The sequence below is a fragment of the Coturnix japonica genome, chromosome 9 (genome assembly GCF_001577835.2).
Source record: "Coturnix japonica isolate 7356 chromosome 9, Coturnix japonica 2.1, whole genome shotgun sequence".
Classification (NCBI taxonomy): Eukaryota; Metazoa; Chordata; class Aves; order Galliformes; family Phasianidae; genus Coturnix; species Coturnix japonica.
In genome coordinates, this window is record NC_029524.1 from 20,522,301 (window position 1) to 20,537,968 (window position 15,668).

At 46.9% G+C, this 15,668-nt stretch overlaps 1 protein-coding gene and 2 long non-coding RNA genes across 6 annotated transcripts in view; 2 read left to right on the top strand and 1 right to left on the bottom strand.

Moving 5' to 3' along the window:
- The window catches only part of LOC107318420, a 30,797-nt gene extending 25,304 nt beyond the window's left edge, over positions 1-5,493 (top strand). The window contains exons 4-5 of one of the 2 annotated variants that reach the window (XR_001557349.2): positions 3,953-4,072; positions 4,897-5,493. This is a non-coding gene — a long non-coding RNA (uncharacterized LOC107318420). Of the gene's footprint in view, positions 1-3,952; positions 4,073-4,171; positions 4,446-4,896 lie in introns of those variants that run through there. The other variant, XR_001557350.2, reaches the window with a different exon arrangement.
- MME (membrane metalloendopeptidase) overlaps positions 1-10,003 on the bottom strand; it is a 31,971-nt gene extending 21,968 nt beyond the window's left edge. The window contains exons 1-5 of one of the 3 annotated variants that reach the window (XM_015872194.1): positions 7,155-7,254; positions 6,793-6,962; positions 5,387-5,422; positions 1,367-1,528; positions 496-576 (exon numbers count right to left, since the gene is read on the bottom strand). In XM_015872194.1, the coding sequence (XP_015727680.1) occupies positions 496-576; positions 1,367-1,528; positions 5,387-5,422; positions 6,793-6,952 (439 nt within the window). In that variant the 5' untranslated portion in view covers positions 6,953-6,962; positions 7,155-7,254. Of the gene's footprint in view, positions 1-495; positions 577-1,366; positions 1,529-5,386; positions 5,423-6,792; positions 6,963-7,154; positions 7,255-9,130; positions 9,220-9,736 lie in introns of those variants that run through there. The other 2 variants (XM_015872196.2, XM_015872197.2) reach the window with 2 other exon arrangements.
- Positions 746-3,205, top strand: LOC116653841. The gene is made up of 3 exons (XR_004308363.1): positions 746-845; positions 1,935-2,162; positions 2,565-3,205. It is a non-coding gene; the product is annotated as an uncharacterized LOC116653841 (long non-coding RNA).
- Positions 10,004-15,668: the final 5,665 nt, after the last annotated feature.

Genomic DNA, 15,668 nt, shown 5'->3' on the forward strand with positions numbered 1-15,668 from the left:
CTGTGGCATTGAAGAAGTACCGTGTTTCAACTATAAGTAGAACTTACGTAAAATAATAGCTTTGAGAAATATTCATCATTCTATGGAAAATATAAAGAAGTGTGTGAGCAGCACTGCTGTCTGATTGCAGCTCGTAGTGACAGCACCTGGCTCAAATGCTTGGAGTAAACGATCTCTGTGGCTTTATAGAAGCTCTGACACGCCAGAGATTTTCTACCTGATCTCTTCTAAGACAGAATTAATTCCTATTTAACTGAAAGGACTTTGGTTTAAATATCTGCATTACTCAGGAGTAATGCGGACACACTTAAAACATCAAAGCAATTCAAACAGGATATACAGCACTCATTGTACCACTGATGTTCTTACGTAGCTCTCTGAAACTCCAGAAGAATTTCTGATAAATTCTGTGCTGAAACTACAAGTAGAGAGATGCAGCTCACTTTGGGATCATTCTTATGTAAGCTATATGCAGTAAGTACAGGAGGAACTTACTTTCATTTATGCACGATCTGTACAGAGTTTTTGCCTTCTGCACTGCTGTTATATCGTTGGTGCTCGGTGTGTCGAGGACATCTGGAACACACAGCAAATATACTTCAATATCTGATCTTTATTGGAGAGGAAGGAGCCGTGAGCCCCTGTCCGTGCCTGCCCTGCTGTCACACTGGGCTGCTGGCTCTCCTTGCCCCTTGCAGCTCATGTTATGCACTGCTTTACACACACTGCTCCATAGAAACAGAAGCCTCAGCAAGACTGTGACATCATGAACCACAAAACTGGTAAAAGTAGGAGCTAAGCAAGGAAGGGACATTCAGTCTCCAGAGAGGTTTTGAGAATCTTTTGTGAGTATAAACTCAGTGATTTCTTTGACTATGTTACTTTATTCTGAAAAAGGGGAATATAGATAATTGGAGACTGTTACTTCTTATGGAAAAAGAAATGTTCATAAGTCTATGATGTGACTTTTAGAGAAATGCTTCCAGCTCTTTGAGGTGTAGTGGGTGGAATACAGATCTGCAGGACAGGGCTGCCAGCATCCAGCATCACAGCTGACTTCCTTTGTCACCTGGCTTCCCTGCTACTGTTAGTTCACAAGAGTAATTATTTAAGTTATAATGCACAGATGGGCACGCAGAGTTCAGGTATCAGAAAGGTCAGGTCAAGTCAGCTCTGCTCCAGTGTCAGACACAACAGTGTAACTTTAAAGGTATTCTGCAAGCAAACAGTTTGTGGTGGATTATCCTGAAAAATCCTAAAATATTTAGTAGTATTTTAAGCTTTGCTAGATAACCACACCTTGTTAGAATTACATGTAGGCCAAAGAAGAAACTTTATATAGTCCACAAACATAAACCCTACTGACCTTTTAAGACAACTTCTAGTTCATCTCTTAAAATGTCAAAGTTGCTATAACGGGAGCTGGTTTCTGGAATGACGTTCCTCTTCAGCCATCCTCCACAGGCATATTGGTAAAAATCACTGCAAGGCTCTGCAGTGGTGTCCATGTTCTCAATGATTCGGGCTGCTGCAATACAGGACAAATCAAGGTGTAAGGGCTTTTTGGGGAATGGCAACAAATGCATTTGTTTGCTCTGAAGAGAAAGTTACTTTCCCTTTTGTTTAGAATAGGCTCCAGCCTACTTCAGTGTTCTAGGCCAGACCAAGTACTGGTCAATAAAAAATAAACTACCCAGTAAGTTTAGGAAGTGTCTGTCTTGGAAATCAAAACTTGTCTGGACAGATCTTGAACAGCTCGAAACTTGACTTTGCATTAAGCAGGACAATGGGAATGGATGGTCTCTAGAGCTCACTCCCAGTTTCAGCTCTTCTGTGAATGTGTAAACTCTGCTGTCTCATTTTCTTTCTAGTTTGTTGTGTTCTATTTAGGGGTAAGTGGATGTTTTGAATGGTGTGCTTTATTCCTGTCCTAGGTCTGCCTCTTTGCTGTAACAGAGGAAGACTGACAATTATTGCCAAGCTCTTTCATTTTAAGGGCATCCTTAGGAATCCCTTTGTCAGACTGGAGCATCTAGAGGGCAGCACTGTCCTTTGGGTTGTCCTGACATGTTAGTCGAGCAGCAACGACCTCAATAGCCAGCACTTGACATCACAGCGGGCTCTGTCAGTGCATTGTGCCAACCTTGCCACAACCTTGCCAGGTAACAGTGAGCTGGAAAAATCTTCTGACACCAAGACAGTGTAATTCTTAGCCACTCTATTTTCACTTTTGGAGAAAAGAAAAAATAGCAACAACAAAACCAAACAAACCAAGAACTAGAATAAGTTTATGTCTTGTGTACATCTGGCAACTTACTGTCTATGTAAATCAGCCTTGCTTGAACCCTGGAATCAGGTTGCTCTGCTGGCAGTCAGTATCGGTGCAATCTTTCTTTTCTACTACTGTGATATAAAAATTAGCTATTGTAACATTTCTGCTGTGGAGCCCAAAGCAGCCAATGTTAGCACATCAAATTTATGAAACCATTTATGGTTAAATGCTGCAAAAATGCAATTATTACCATGAATAAACTAAAATCAGTTAAATGTGGTTTTGCCATCAGTGAAGCCCTGAAGCTTATGTGTGGTGCCAACACGTGAACTGCCCTTCTGAAATCAGTGGGACCTCTTAGGCTGACAGACTCCTAGAGATGCAGTAAGTTATTTATGAGGTAATACTTGGGCCCAGCGGAGCATTCAGACCTGAGCAATGGGATGTTTTTGTGCTGGAAGTCAGAAGCGTGAGACCGATGAGTATTTTGTTACTTAGTTCTAACAGAGTTACTCATACAAGTACAGACAATTCAGCGCAGCACTTTTCCCTAGCCCTCTGTATTGCTCTGATGAACCAAATGTTGGTTCTGTTCCTGTGCTTAATGTGTTTATTCAATTTCCAAGCTTGCACTGAAGAGTGTAGAGACTTGTTTGAACTCCTTTTAATAATTAATTTTATCGTAGTTCTCATCATTGCCAGCTGTTGCTTTAATAGCTTACAAATAAAGTAATAAAGTTGGGATAACAACTAGTGACCTGAGAAGGATGTGGGAGAAACACTGTGTGCTTGCCTGGGTGCCGTTAATAACAGAGATACGAACATTTCCTATTCTCATCAGTGCTGTCTGACCCCAGGCAGTGAGCATCAGGCCATGTGAGACAGCATAGAAACATGTACATATACACAAGTGCACAGATCACGTGGTATCCTCATGTGCTACACAGCAATGGATTTCACATCACCATGCAATTACTGGTATTCCATGCTGTGTATAACCAATTGAATTTTCGTTGTATTTTTTTCTAATTCTCATCTATTTGAAGCTCTTCCAATTAAAGCTGCTATAAATTCTCTCAGTATTTTCACTTGATTCTTTCTCAGTGTCTTGTTCCTATGGCAGAGACTTTAATCATATCGCAATTCTGGTATTAGACATCACCGCCTCACTTAATGTCTATTCCAAATTGTATTTCCTGAAAGACTTCAATGGAATTTCCAACGTTAATACTCCTTGCTCTCTATCTGTATAACTTTGTATGTCATTCCATGTGGTCTGGAAAGAGAACCCAAATCAAACATGGAACTGCTGCAGAATCCTGATTTCTAGTAGTATTAAACTTGTGGAGTCATCCCACTGAGGTGAAGCAGCAGCGACACATTTTATTTCCCTACTTTAAGAACCTTCTGGGTTTGTTTCTTTTCTTTTTAATATGAAAGTTGATTTATTTTGTTCTTTCATCATACAGTTCTGAAAATCTTTCAGAACTACATCATGAAGTTCCTTCCCAACACTTCCCTCCCATTGTAAAGAATCTGACAGTTATATTTCACTTAACAGTCATACAAGTTTGGAGAAGACCCAGCACTTCTATAGCATTTTCTGCCTTAAGTGCATTATATCACTGTGGAACAGTGAAATCTTGGCTTGTTTTACTCAAACTTCTTATTGTATTTCAGGAATATGACATTGAAAATGAGCACTGTGAGAGATTAAAAAGGCTGCAGTGGAATCGGAAAATTGATCTGATCGTTTTTCAAACCCCAACATGAGCTTTCATGATGGCAGAAAAATCCTTTGTAAGTATGACTAGAATACAGTGATGGGCACCTGAAATAGATCCTAAGAGATACCTACACTGTGTTGATGGTGGCAATATACGGTCATTGAGACAACAGGCTGTGCCAGAGCTTCACCAAGCAATGATTGCACAGGACTCCGGTGTGGTGGAGATACTCCCATTACTGTCTGAAGTGAGACCTGAGAGGAGCAGCCCCAGACAAGAAAGGAAACAAACAGAATGATGCTTCTGCATTGTTTCTGGCATGTCTGAAAGTCTACATGGGGCCTGTGAATCCAAGTGTTTCGGAAGCCTCTGGTGGGGTGCTGTGCATTCAGATTCCTTAGCAGTTTACTTAGCTTGCATTACATAAACCCTGGCTTGAAAACACATTTTTTCTGAATGCTGACTGTCGAAACCTGTATGAGTGCTCACAGCTCTCCCTGTGTCTCTTATTGACACGGTGGGTCTACACCTTCTCCTGGGGCTGTCTTTTCCCTTAAATCCCAGAGAGGCCAGTCATGAGGTACAGAATTCACACAGAATTTATCAGTTCCACTTGACATGAAGATAACACGCAGATCTCACTGTATTTTGATGCTTTTCTATTAACTACTGATGCATCAAATCTCCAAAATGCAGCAGACAGTGCAGAATATTTCACTCCAAGGGCTCTGACTTGACTAACAGTTGGCATGTAAATATATCTGAAAACATCGTGGATTTTTTTTTACCATTCAGAAAGAGGGGAAAGGGAAGCGTGGCTAATTTCTGCCTTGAAGCTTTTTAGTAGACTTCTAGTGAAATTCTGACCAATGTGTAAATGGAGGATTTTTTCTGCAGTTCGGGCCTTACTGTAGAATGACGTTAGCTGGGCAGCCTATAAAACACACAGCTTTTCCTGGACATGAAGACTAATTCTGCCTCTCCTCAAACAGCAACATGGCATCTTAAAGAGCTATTAGCAGTCAAGAGTCTCCTTATAGGCATCTTCAGAGGCACAGCGTTTCAGCACACGCTGTAGCACTGCCTGAATGCTGACTTGGGGATGAGGAAGAGCTGTTTTCTGGTTCACTGAAATCATTTTCTGCTGCTGGAGGTGTTTTTTGGAGAGTCTGCTTCTGAGTCTTGAGCCAGCCTGACCCTGATGACTTTATAAGACTCGGCAATATCACGTCATGAGGTTTTACATTACAAAGGGAATTATTTGGGATAGCAGATCACATGCCTCCATGGGCTGCATTTGTCTACACTGAGCTAGCAACATTATGTGGTTGTCATTTTGTTTAAAAGTACAGACATATATTTAAAACATGGGTATGTTTGTTCTTACCTGACTTGATGCAGTCTGATGTCTTGCAAACCCCATCTAGGAAACAAAGCAATCATACCTTTAACTTCTACTCAATGTCAATACAATAAAAGCTACTGTAAATTTTACTTTCATTAACAGTCACTTTGGAAATTGCATTTAACTGCAGGGTACAGTGAGATAAGGGTAAAAGAACAGCGTGCATTCAGAACCTGAAGTTGATAGGATCTGGCTCTAAAAATGCTGTTATCCTCATCCCCTTGGGACTCTCAGTGCTGGTACCCACCATGCACAGTCATCTGAAGAGAAGGTTCTATCAATCAATTGGTTGTGGTAAACATTTTATTGCAGAGGAGGAGAAATTTGGAGAAAAATAGAAAATGGACTGAAACCAGTTCCAAAGTTGATGTGAATGTAGCAGTTCTTTGCAGTGACAAAGAGGAGGATTTGCGTGGACGTTCTGCCACATTCACTGTGCAGCCCTGTGAGCAAAATCCATGGCTCCAGAACAGAGATTTCCTTCTGAGATCCAGAAATATGGCACTTCTTGGTTTTCATTTCAGAAGGGCATTTTTTCCATTCCAAAAATGGGCAATACAGTAGTAAAAAGTTTGAGAGGAATTATTAAGTACTTTTAAAAAGTCATTTCTAGCGTAATTAAACATTCATTAAACACCCACAAAATGGAGTTTTGAGCATTCTCGTATTTTCCACTCCAACCAAAATATCGGTATTTCTGCCTAAACGGAGCTATTCTCAATGTTTTGGTGTGGTTGCTGAGCTGCAAAACCTTCGTGTGACTGCACTCAGAGTCCTTGTCACAATGCATCGTGGGTGGAAAAAAAAAACAGGCTTTTCACCTGTACAGGAATGTGGAGGAAGCTCTGCAGCTCGGGGCTCTTTGAAAGGATTCTCTTCTGTAGTTTCCGCTTACCAAAGCATTAATTACAAGCAGAAGTAGCCCTAAATCCAAACAAGCAGATGGTCTGTGTTTCCCACCACTTTGCGTAAGTTAATGTGCTGAGTCCCAGTTGGAAGCCAAGCAGTTGTGTGTCAGTGTGCAGCAATACAGAGTGTGGATGCAGTGTTACAGCTCCTGTCACTGTGCTGTGCTGTCTAATGACATACATGTAAAGCACGGTGATGGTGGAGCTGCTGCATCTGATTCTGGCACAGTCTTACAGCATCAGGCAAACATTCTGAGCTGACCATTTAAAACTTTCTTAATGTCTCCTGTAGTGCAACTATGTGACACTATGCAACATCGGCTTTCCTAATACAGTGTTTTAATATACTGAATCTTCAGTATTTTTTCCCCCCAATATGAACAGCTGGATTCCATTTGATAAAACCTTTTTGCATAATTGCTTAAAATGCTTTTATATTAGCAAGTATTTGTACACTCCAAGACATCTACGTGTACTCACCATCGTATGTAGCATACAGGACTATCATTGTGATTGCCACAATAGCCAGCAGAATCACTACAACAGTTAGCCCTATTTCCAGGCCACTCCATCGCAGTTTCTTCTTTGGTTTTGGAGTATTCATCTCAGTTATATCCATCTGACTTTCTGACTTGCCCATAACCCAGTGTCTGTAAAGGAAAAGGGAAAAGTCACTGGAGAACACTGAATTGCGGGTCTTGGAACTGGCTCCTCATCTGCATAGCATCCAAGATGCTTCCTGGATGAATTTCCACACTTGCCCAGAGTTTATCTGTAACAGTGCTGGAAAGTCACGGCACTGAGATGTGTGTCCTCTCCCGGTGCCCACACACAGTGCGTACCATGTGCCGGCTGCCTGCAGGAACAGAAGGGTGCTCTTCCTTCGTGCTAAGAGGCTGCCGAACAGAAAAGGAAGGTCAGCGCACTAAACACTGTTTTAAAACTCACCGTGTAATTTAATCTTGTGTGATGGTACAGGAATTCACAAGGAAGCAAAGGCAAGTCCCTTGCCTGAATAAAAATTAACTTAATCTGCCAGTTACTTATCTGGTGCCAAAGGTCAAAATATACCATTGTGCTTCGCTGTCATCTTTTAAAATATCGTGTAAGCAGTTCTTGACTGCAGCTTTACAGCTGTCACTAAAAATAGCAAAAAAAAAAAAAAAAAAAGCAAAATAAGTCAGTATCTGCTGGGAGCATGACACAGTGACAGCGCAGAGATTGAGGCTTCACAGTGATAACCACAATACTGCAGTTTGACCAAGCTTTGCTCTTTCTGTGTGCTCCTGTTTGCTTAGGGCCTGGGCGCTCTGTGCTGATATTCACATTCCTGAACACCTGACGATGTGTTCCTTATGTTTTGGCACTGGAAACTTGGCAGTGTCTGTTCACAGCGTTCCCTGCTGGAGGTCCTCTTGTGCCCAGCACGCTTCCCTGCAGTGGCAGTACCAATGGGAAGGGTGCCTTTCTCAGCTTCTACTTCTGCTCAAGTCCTAGACTTGAACTTTGGGTACGTTCAACTGGATGAAGTTGTTACTGCTGCCTTGGATTCATCCTTGTCTCCTGAAAATGCTACAGCCTTTCAGACTGTAGTCTTCACTTTTTCTCAGCACCCCCTTTTCTGCCTGATTCCTGTCCTGTAGTTCAGAGAACCACAGAATCACAGGGGTTGGAAGGGACCCAGAGGCCACCTGGTCCAACCCCAAGTTCCAGCAATCCCTGCCTCTCTTTCCATGGCCACCTCAAGAGCCGGCTCCCTCTTGGCAAAAACACCTCCCTGCAGTATGTGCTTATCAGTGAAGATACAAAGTAATTCAGTATCTTGGACCTAAGTAAACCCATGTTGTGTTCCACCTGCTTACGTAATGCTGAAGTGTGCCCATGAACGCCATCACAGTGACGCTGCTGACCCAAATGAAAGGAACATTTCACATCAGAGCATCTCCCCTCCCCTCCATCACTCTCCCCACACAGTGGGCTGCACACTATGCCAGCAGTGCCAGGGATTCTGCAGCTCCCAGCCCAGCTCTGCCCTGCACATCTGCACCACTGCCGCCCCTTCCACTTTCTTTGTGGTCTCTGAGCAGTGGGTCTGAAATCCCACAGAGCCATGCAGAAGTAAGAGCTGTGCTGAGAAACTTGTCCTGCGTTAGCAGTGAGCTAGAGATTCATAGATAATGTAAAAGGAAACAATTAACCATTTATTAACCATTGTACCCTTCTCACTTCCAGTCATACCAAGCAGCAGAAAATGTAATTTATATTGACTTAATGCTGACCAATGAACACTTGGGGCCTAATTTAAGAAGTTGATGTTTGTCTTCTGACTCTGAGAACATCTTTAAAGCAGTGAAAACATGGTTTATGGGAGCAGGCAGAAACACTGCACCTTTGCATGCCAATATGTTCCTTGCAGCTAAGTTTTTCCATGTGAGCTAATCTTGCTGTTCCTGCAGGGTGCTCCTTGTGTTTAAAGGCATCCCGCTAATTTTGACCTCTGGTTATTTAGCGAATGTATCCCATCTGTGTTAACAAACTTGAGGTAGAAGCTTCTGTATGTGCTAACTGCAAGCACACCCAAAGCAGAGGAATAACGTAAGCAGGTAAATGCACGGGTAATGTGGTTTTCTTGCATTTCATTTAGCTGCCTACTAAAGCAAAGATACAGCTGAAATTAATTTCTCGGTCCCCGGTCTGGTTGCACAGGGAGCTGATGCAGTAGCTTTTCTCCTTGGGATGCGTATGTTTAAAGCTGACTGGAGGCATACCTGCTTCTCGGTGCAGTCTCTACATGGAATGCAGCACAGCAGCACCCTACCTTTTTTGTCATTGTGTGGCACGCAGCGTGCAGACGAGCTGCTCCCGGCGCGGTAGAAGCACGGCGCGGCAGCTCGGGCTGCCCGGTGCCGACTCGCCCCCCGCCCCGCCCCGTGCGCTCGGGATGCCGGCAGCCCGGCGGAGTCCTCGGGGCGGCCGGTTCCGTGCCGCACGCTCAGCCGGCCGTATGTGCGCCGTATGCTGTGCGCTGTCTCTCGGCTCCGCGCCGCTCGGCCGGGAGCAGCAGCCGGCGGGTGGCGCGCCGGGCCGGCGGGAGGAGCGGCGTGGGCGGGGAGGTGCCGGCGGGCTCCGGCCGGGCCGCACCGCGCGGGGAGGACGCGCGCGCTCATCCGCCGGGACACGGGAGCACCGGGCGGGCCGGCTCCGCCGCGCCGGGGTGGGTGTCGAGGCGCCCGCGAGCTCCGCGCCCCGCACGGCTCGTCCCGTCCCGTCCCGTCCCGCTGCCCGACGGCACAGCCGCCCCGAGGCCGGTCCCGCGGCACAGACGCCGGGCGCGCTCGGGTCCGGCTGACGCCCCGCAGGACGAACCGGGCGGGGGAGACGCGCTGCTCACGCCCCGCAGTCCCGGCCCGCGCCCCGCACTCACCGGCTGCCGCTCGGAGGGTCCGGCCGCCACGCGCATCCCCGGGCAGCGATGGGCCGGCGGGGCGGGCGGGAGTGTTAGTGTGGCTGGGCGGCGGGCGGCCGGCGGGGCTCAACGCCCGTCCCTCCCGCGGGGCGCCGGCATCGGCGGGACATCAAAGCCCGGGGCGCTCCCCCGCCGCCGCCGGAGCCGAACCGCCCGCGGTCAGAGCGGCCGTCGCGAGTCCGAGCGGCTCTTGGGTGCCCCGAAGGCTCCTTCCTCTTTGCGATCGTAAAAATGCGACGGGGCGGGAAACAAACAAACAACCCCCCCACCCCCCCGCCCCGACAGCGGCGAACCGCGCTCTCCACCTCGCGGAGCTGCCCCCGGCGCTCAGCTGGAGGGGAGGGAAGGCGCCGTGCCCCGGGGCGGGCGGTGCGACGGGAGCCGCGGCCGGCGGGGCTGCCCCATGGTCGGCGGCACCGCGGGGCGGCGGCCGGGAGGGAGCGGAGACCTGCAGGGGCTGCGCCTTTTTTCCCGGTCGGTTCCGGAGAGACGGGGATGATGCACAGAGAAGGGCAGCGGCTGCATGTCTGCAGCGCCTCTTGCCGTGCAGCCTCATTGCCTTTGCCGAATTGATGCTGTCACGTACCCTCTGCGAGATCTTATGTCCTCATTCACTTTCCTCTCACAAGAAAGGCAGCTGCAACTTCTCGCACGAAGAGACAGCCCTGAGCCATCACCAGATTTACCAGCCAACCATAACAGAAAGATACTCCTTTCATTCTTACTGAGTTTTATGTTTATTGTTTCATTTTTACTAATACAGGGGCGAATACCTGATGAAGCGAGACGCGTTTCTCACATTCTCTGTCTTGAATCACTTTTGCTGCCTTCCTAAAGGCACGTATGTCGCCTCTCAGGCAGAAATGGCAGCTGAAGGTTCTGAAATCTTTCATTACCAGCTGCACACACTGAAACATCTGCAGCTTGAGAAGCACAGCCTCCCTCAGCTCTACGAAAAGTGGAAACCAAGAGCTGAGCTCTCTGGAACTGCACAGCCCTGATGTGCAGCGCATACAGTGAAGATGGGAGAGCAGCGAGGTATCAGCTGAACTGAACGTGGAAATGAAGCACTTCTGCCCTACAGTCACCCTGAGACAAACACTGCCAGCTCTGAGACAAACACGACCAACTCTCACCATCCAATGTAAGAGTAGATGAGTATGTGTGATCCTGCATGTGGATGCTAGAATGGCAAGAGAAAGACTTGTTTCAGTTACATTAGAAAAGTGTAACTGCCTTATTCATCTTCAGAGAGCCCAAGGAGAACAGGCCTGACGAACAGCGTGAGTTTCCACTCCTATAGAACCCTGTGCCTGGAAAAGCAGAGTATACACGTAAATAGTTCTGTGGATGCAGCGCAAGGGAGGTATGACTTGTGAGTCAGATACAGCAATTCCTGTTTGGGCATTCTTCAGGGAAAACTCCCATCATGTAACTAAAGTAACAGCCTAAAACCCATGATCTACATTCCTGCAGACAACCGGAGACTCAGAGCTTGTGCTGGCTGACAGTGTACCTGTCATAGGCCTTCGATACAGCTGGAAAACCCTTTGTCCAGCACAGCCTCCCAGAAGCAGTGCAGGCCCAGCTCTGCCCGCTGCTGACAGTGCTCTGCACCATGTGCTGCTCAGTGTGCACAGTGTGCACAGTGCTGTCCTGCTGCTCCCCAGCACCGTGCGTCAGCTGGTGGGAGCATTCGCAGTAGGTGCTGCACACAGGGTTTGTCCCGTCAGTCACCTGAAGGCTCAGCTTATGAACAACTGCAACAACTTCTTCGCTGAGATCAAGAGTGTGTTTGGTTATTTTTAATGCCCTGTGATTTTAGAGAGAAGGTCTGTGGTCTCATATTAGTGGAAATACTCCATATGTTGATAAGGTGCACACTCGATACCAAGAGGAGCCCATGGCTTGCATTATTTCATTTCAAATTCTAAGCATTTCTTCTTACTCAATGTCATCATCTTTCACTGTTTTGTATTATCATCATTTCACAAAGCTGAGAGAAAAATAACCAAACTACCCCAAATACTACAACAGAAAAATGCACCCCAGAACTGGACACATAATGAAACCCTGTTTAGAGAACAGGACGGTTTGTCCTCGTGCCCCTCCCAAGCTGCCCTACTGCGTTCAGAGAGGATGGCAGTGCTGCCAGTGCAGGTTTGTCCTTCAGGGATCCCTCAATGACTCTCCATCCTGACAGACAGCCACAGTGCACGTACAGAACCACCACCCTGCAGGTGATTCAGAGCCAGAACCAGGAAAGGTGAAAGAACACAACGTCATTAAATCAGTGCCCCTGAAAAATAAAGGTTTCTGTTCTGTAGTGATTTCAGAGGGTGTAGCAGTACCGTTACCTCCTGTAAATCAGTGCCTGCAGAAGGGTGCTGTCCTACAGCTCTGCTGGCAGGTAGCTCAGAACGACGTGCAGGTTGGGTGCATTGTGCAGCCCTCAGAAGAACAAAGTGTGTTGTCACAGTAACTGACAACAGCAGGACCTGGTTTGCAGTATGACCTCTGGATGACACTTAGGAAATTAGGAGTGCTATGAAACAAAGTTGATGATGCTCCTTGTATTTCCTTTTGGAAAAGCTCACTTTCCCAAAGTAACAAAGGCAACATTAAGAAACAAACAGCATTAATGTGATAACTCGTCTCAGTCCTGCTAATTCTCCTCCCCTTTAAGTCTTGTGTCAGAGGCAGGAAAAGAAAATGGAAGCTCTCCTGCTGCCTTCTGCCTTCCTGCAGTGTGTACGGTGCCGTGGGGACATCGCCGTGCTGGAGCCTGACACACTGAGGGCTCTCAGGGTAGCTTTGCAGCAAATCCACGTCTGGGTGATTTCTCATTTAGGAAAGCAAACAGCCCAGGCCTCAAATATTTGCTTCAGTGCCTAAATTATTCAGGTTTAATTGTATTGTATTGCAGAGCTCTGTCTTCGCAGCTGACAGCTTTGTACCGCGGCTGACTTGCAGGTCTTTGCAAGCCTGAAAGGAACATTTCTCTAAAAAGCAGCCTGCTTTTGCTCTTTTGGGCTTGCCTACAAAACACACACAATGCTTCAATTAATACAGCCTAATTAGCTTTTTGGGTTCCTGGGACACTGCCATTCCGGCAGTCCCTGCTGTGTGAGCAGAGTCCAGCGAGTGGTTCTGCAGAACAAATAGGTGAGAGATGCTCAGAGCTGGACACGGCATACAGGTGGCCCAGAGCTGCCATAGGGTGGGCTGGCAGCAGAGGCAGGGCAGGGCTGTGGGGCTGCAGCAGGCCTTCCTGCACAGCACAGCCATGACTGCACACCGTGACTCACAGCCTCCTTTCCGGCTCGTTTGCAAACCACAGCTTTGCAAAGAGAGTGAGTGCGAGCACAGCAGGCCCTGTGGCCCGGTAACGACTGGAGCAGAACCTCTGTGGATGCACAGGATGTACGTGCTCAGTGGCACACAGTGTTTGTCGCTGGGCTTCCAAGCATGGCAGACGCCACTCCTGCCGAGGTGCCCCGGGCCGTGACGGCGCTGCACAGCATCGTCCTGCTTGAGTACTGCGTGTCTGAACTGTGGTGATCATTTAGACTGAAAGATGTGGAGCCTTTCACCAGGAGGCAACAGATCCCAACGTGTGTTTCCTCAGTAGGATGGAAGGATGTTGAACTGGTGCAGGCTGTAATCAAGATACGACGTGCCAGAGGGTGAGGTTCATTTCACTGACAGGTTACGTTCAAACAGTACCACTGACACTCTGCAAACCTCATAGACATACTGAACACTTCAGGCCATGTTTGCTCTGAGTGCTGAGTACAGTTACAGTCAGGAAGATTCTTAAGGCTGGAAGGTATTGGAAGCGTTTAAATTCAGGATGACAGATTTAAAATATTCATAAGTAATATCTAGATCATTGGGGACGGTGTGTCACAGCGTAACAGAGTGGTGGGAGATCTCACCTCGCCTGACGCAGCAGCAGCCTAATAGTCAGTGTTCTGCTCTTTCTTGCTGCTTGCTCTGGAGTTTCTTTTCCCCATGCAAATGACAGAAGCAAATAGTGTGCAAGAAAAATAAATTCTGTGTCAGTGTCACAGATGAGCTGGCTCCACATCCCTGGACAGTGAGATAATTTGAACAAAGTCCATTATTTTAATGCCTTTTTTTGGTCTCTTCTTAATCCTGAACAGCAAAGCACAAGGCGTGTGTAACACAGGTACTGTGGGGAAAATGGGGAAGAAAGAAGCCGCCCTGGCTTTGCACTGCCATCACACAGTGAGGTTTGTCCTGTTCCAAACCATCCTTCTTGGATCGCATCAAATAATAAAAACAGGACTGCATCCTACTTTGTGGGACTTACAGCACTTTCTGGGGAGAGACTTGAGATAGGAAGCAGAGCAACTCTGGTGTGTGTGAGTCTGAAAGTGGATTTACAGAATCTCTGTGGGTCATCTCAGCAAGGACTGGGCCTGCTTTCACTGAAGCCCATGGAAAAGCTTCTGGTAACTTAAACTGTGGGATGGAGACCTACGATCTCCTTCAGCCCTGAAAAGTTGGGCTGTTCTGACAGGTTCTTGTGTGTGGCATTCAGCTGCGTGTTGCACGGTTGCTGATATCTGAGCATGCATACAGCAAAGCACATGCAGTGAGTGCGGATGCACACATGCTCTGTGCTCAGCTGTGCCTGTGTCCGGCCCCTGCTGCAATATCCTAGTTTTGGGAAGTGTAAGCGTAGAGACAAAGTGCTGGTCTTGTACCATGTAGAGGGCTGGCGTGACACCAGCATCTTAATGTTTTTCCTTGGTTTGCTTACGCTTGGCTAAAAATAGCTTACTCGGTGTGAGTGGATGTTCCTTTTCTTTCTTTTGCTGAAAGTCCTCCCCTGTGCCTGGAAGTTCTTTCCCATTCTGCTTGGTGTTCTTCAGTTTCCATTTGCTTTGCTGGTGTTTTTGGTTTGCCTGCTCTCTGATCTGTTTTCACTTCAGAGTCCTTTTTATTTTTAAGTGCTCTGTTTCAGTGGAGCTGTTAGCGTAAGGCAGATCAAGTAATTCCGAGTTAAAGCAGACCCTTGAACTCCGTGTTTAATGGGTTTGTAATTAGGCCATGTATCCCTGTGAGAATGGACAGTCTGAGAATTTAACCAGGATTACAAAGGGATTTACTTGCCTACTAAGAGTTTCCAGACCTCTTAAATTCTCTAAGAAGCTTTAAGGACAGCACCTCCTTTGGCAGGGAAGGGTTTCACCGAGGCTGTCTGCACACAGAGCTGGGCCATAGGCAGTGGGAGAAGCCCTGCTGTGCAAAGGAGGGAATGGTTCAGGGCTTCTGGAACGTTAAACACAGAGGTGAATTTTGCAGCCTGCCTTGGTAACGCATGGCCGGCTTAAACCATGTGGTGTGTTTGCTCTGAGAGTTCATGTGTGCATATTTAATAAGACATGAATATTAAAATGCACATTAACCAGCCATTATACGTACATCTTTCTGCAGATGTATATGATTAGTACTGCTTTCTGATCCTAGAATATACAATTGTATTTAAAAATAAGGTCCTTGCTTTCCTTGGTCCTACCTGTGCACTGTTCATAAGGTTCTGGGATGTGACAGGTGTTCAGGGAGATTAATCGTTAGATGCCAGGTTGTTTACTTACATAGTGGTGGTTTGTTCCTACTCATAACTGAGGATGGGCGCTGTTGTTTACTGTGCAGGGAGGAAGGGCCAGCTCCATGGAAGCAGAGAAGCTTCCCTCCCCAGTCCACCTCTCAGTGCTGCTGGCTCAGGTGTTGTGGGCTGGGTGCAGGGCCAGGAGCACGTGGTCCCTTTTCTCCCAGCAGCATTATGCTGTTACTTTTATTGCCAGGTTGAAGATGCCCAAAGCATAGTAAGGTTTTCCTTTGTTTGATGATTACCACA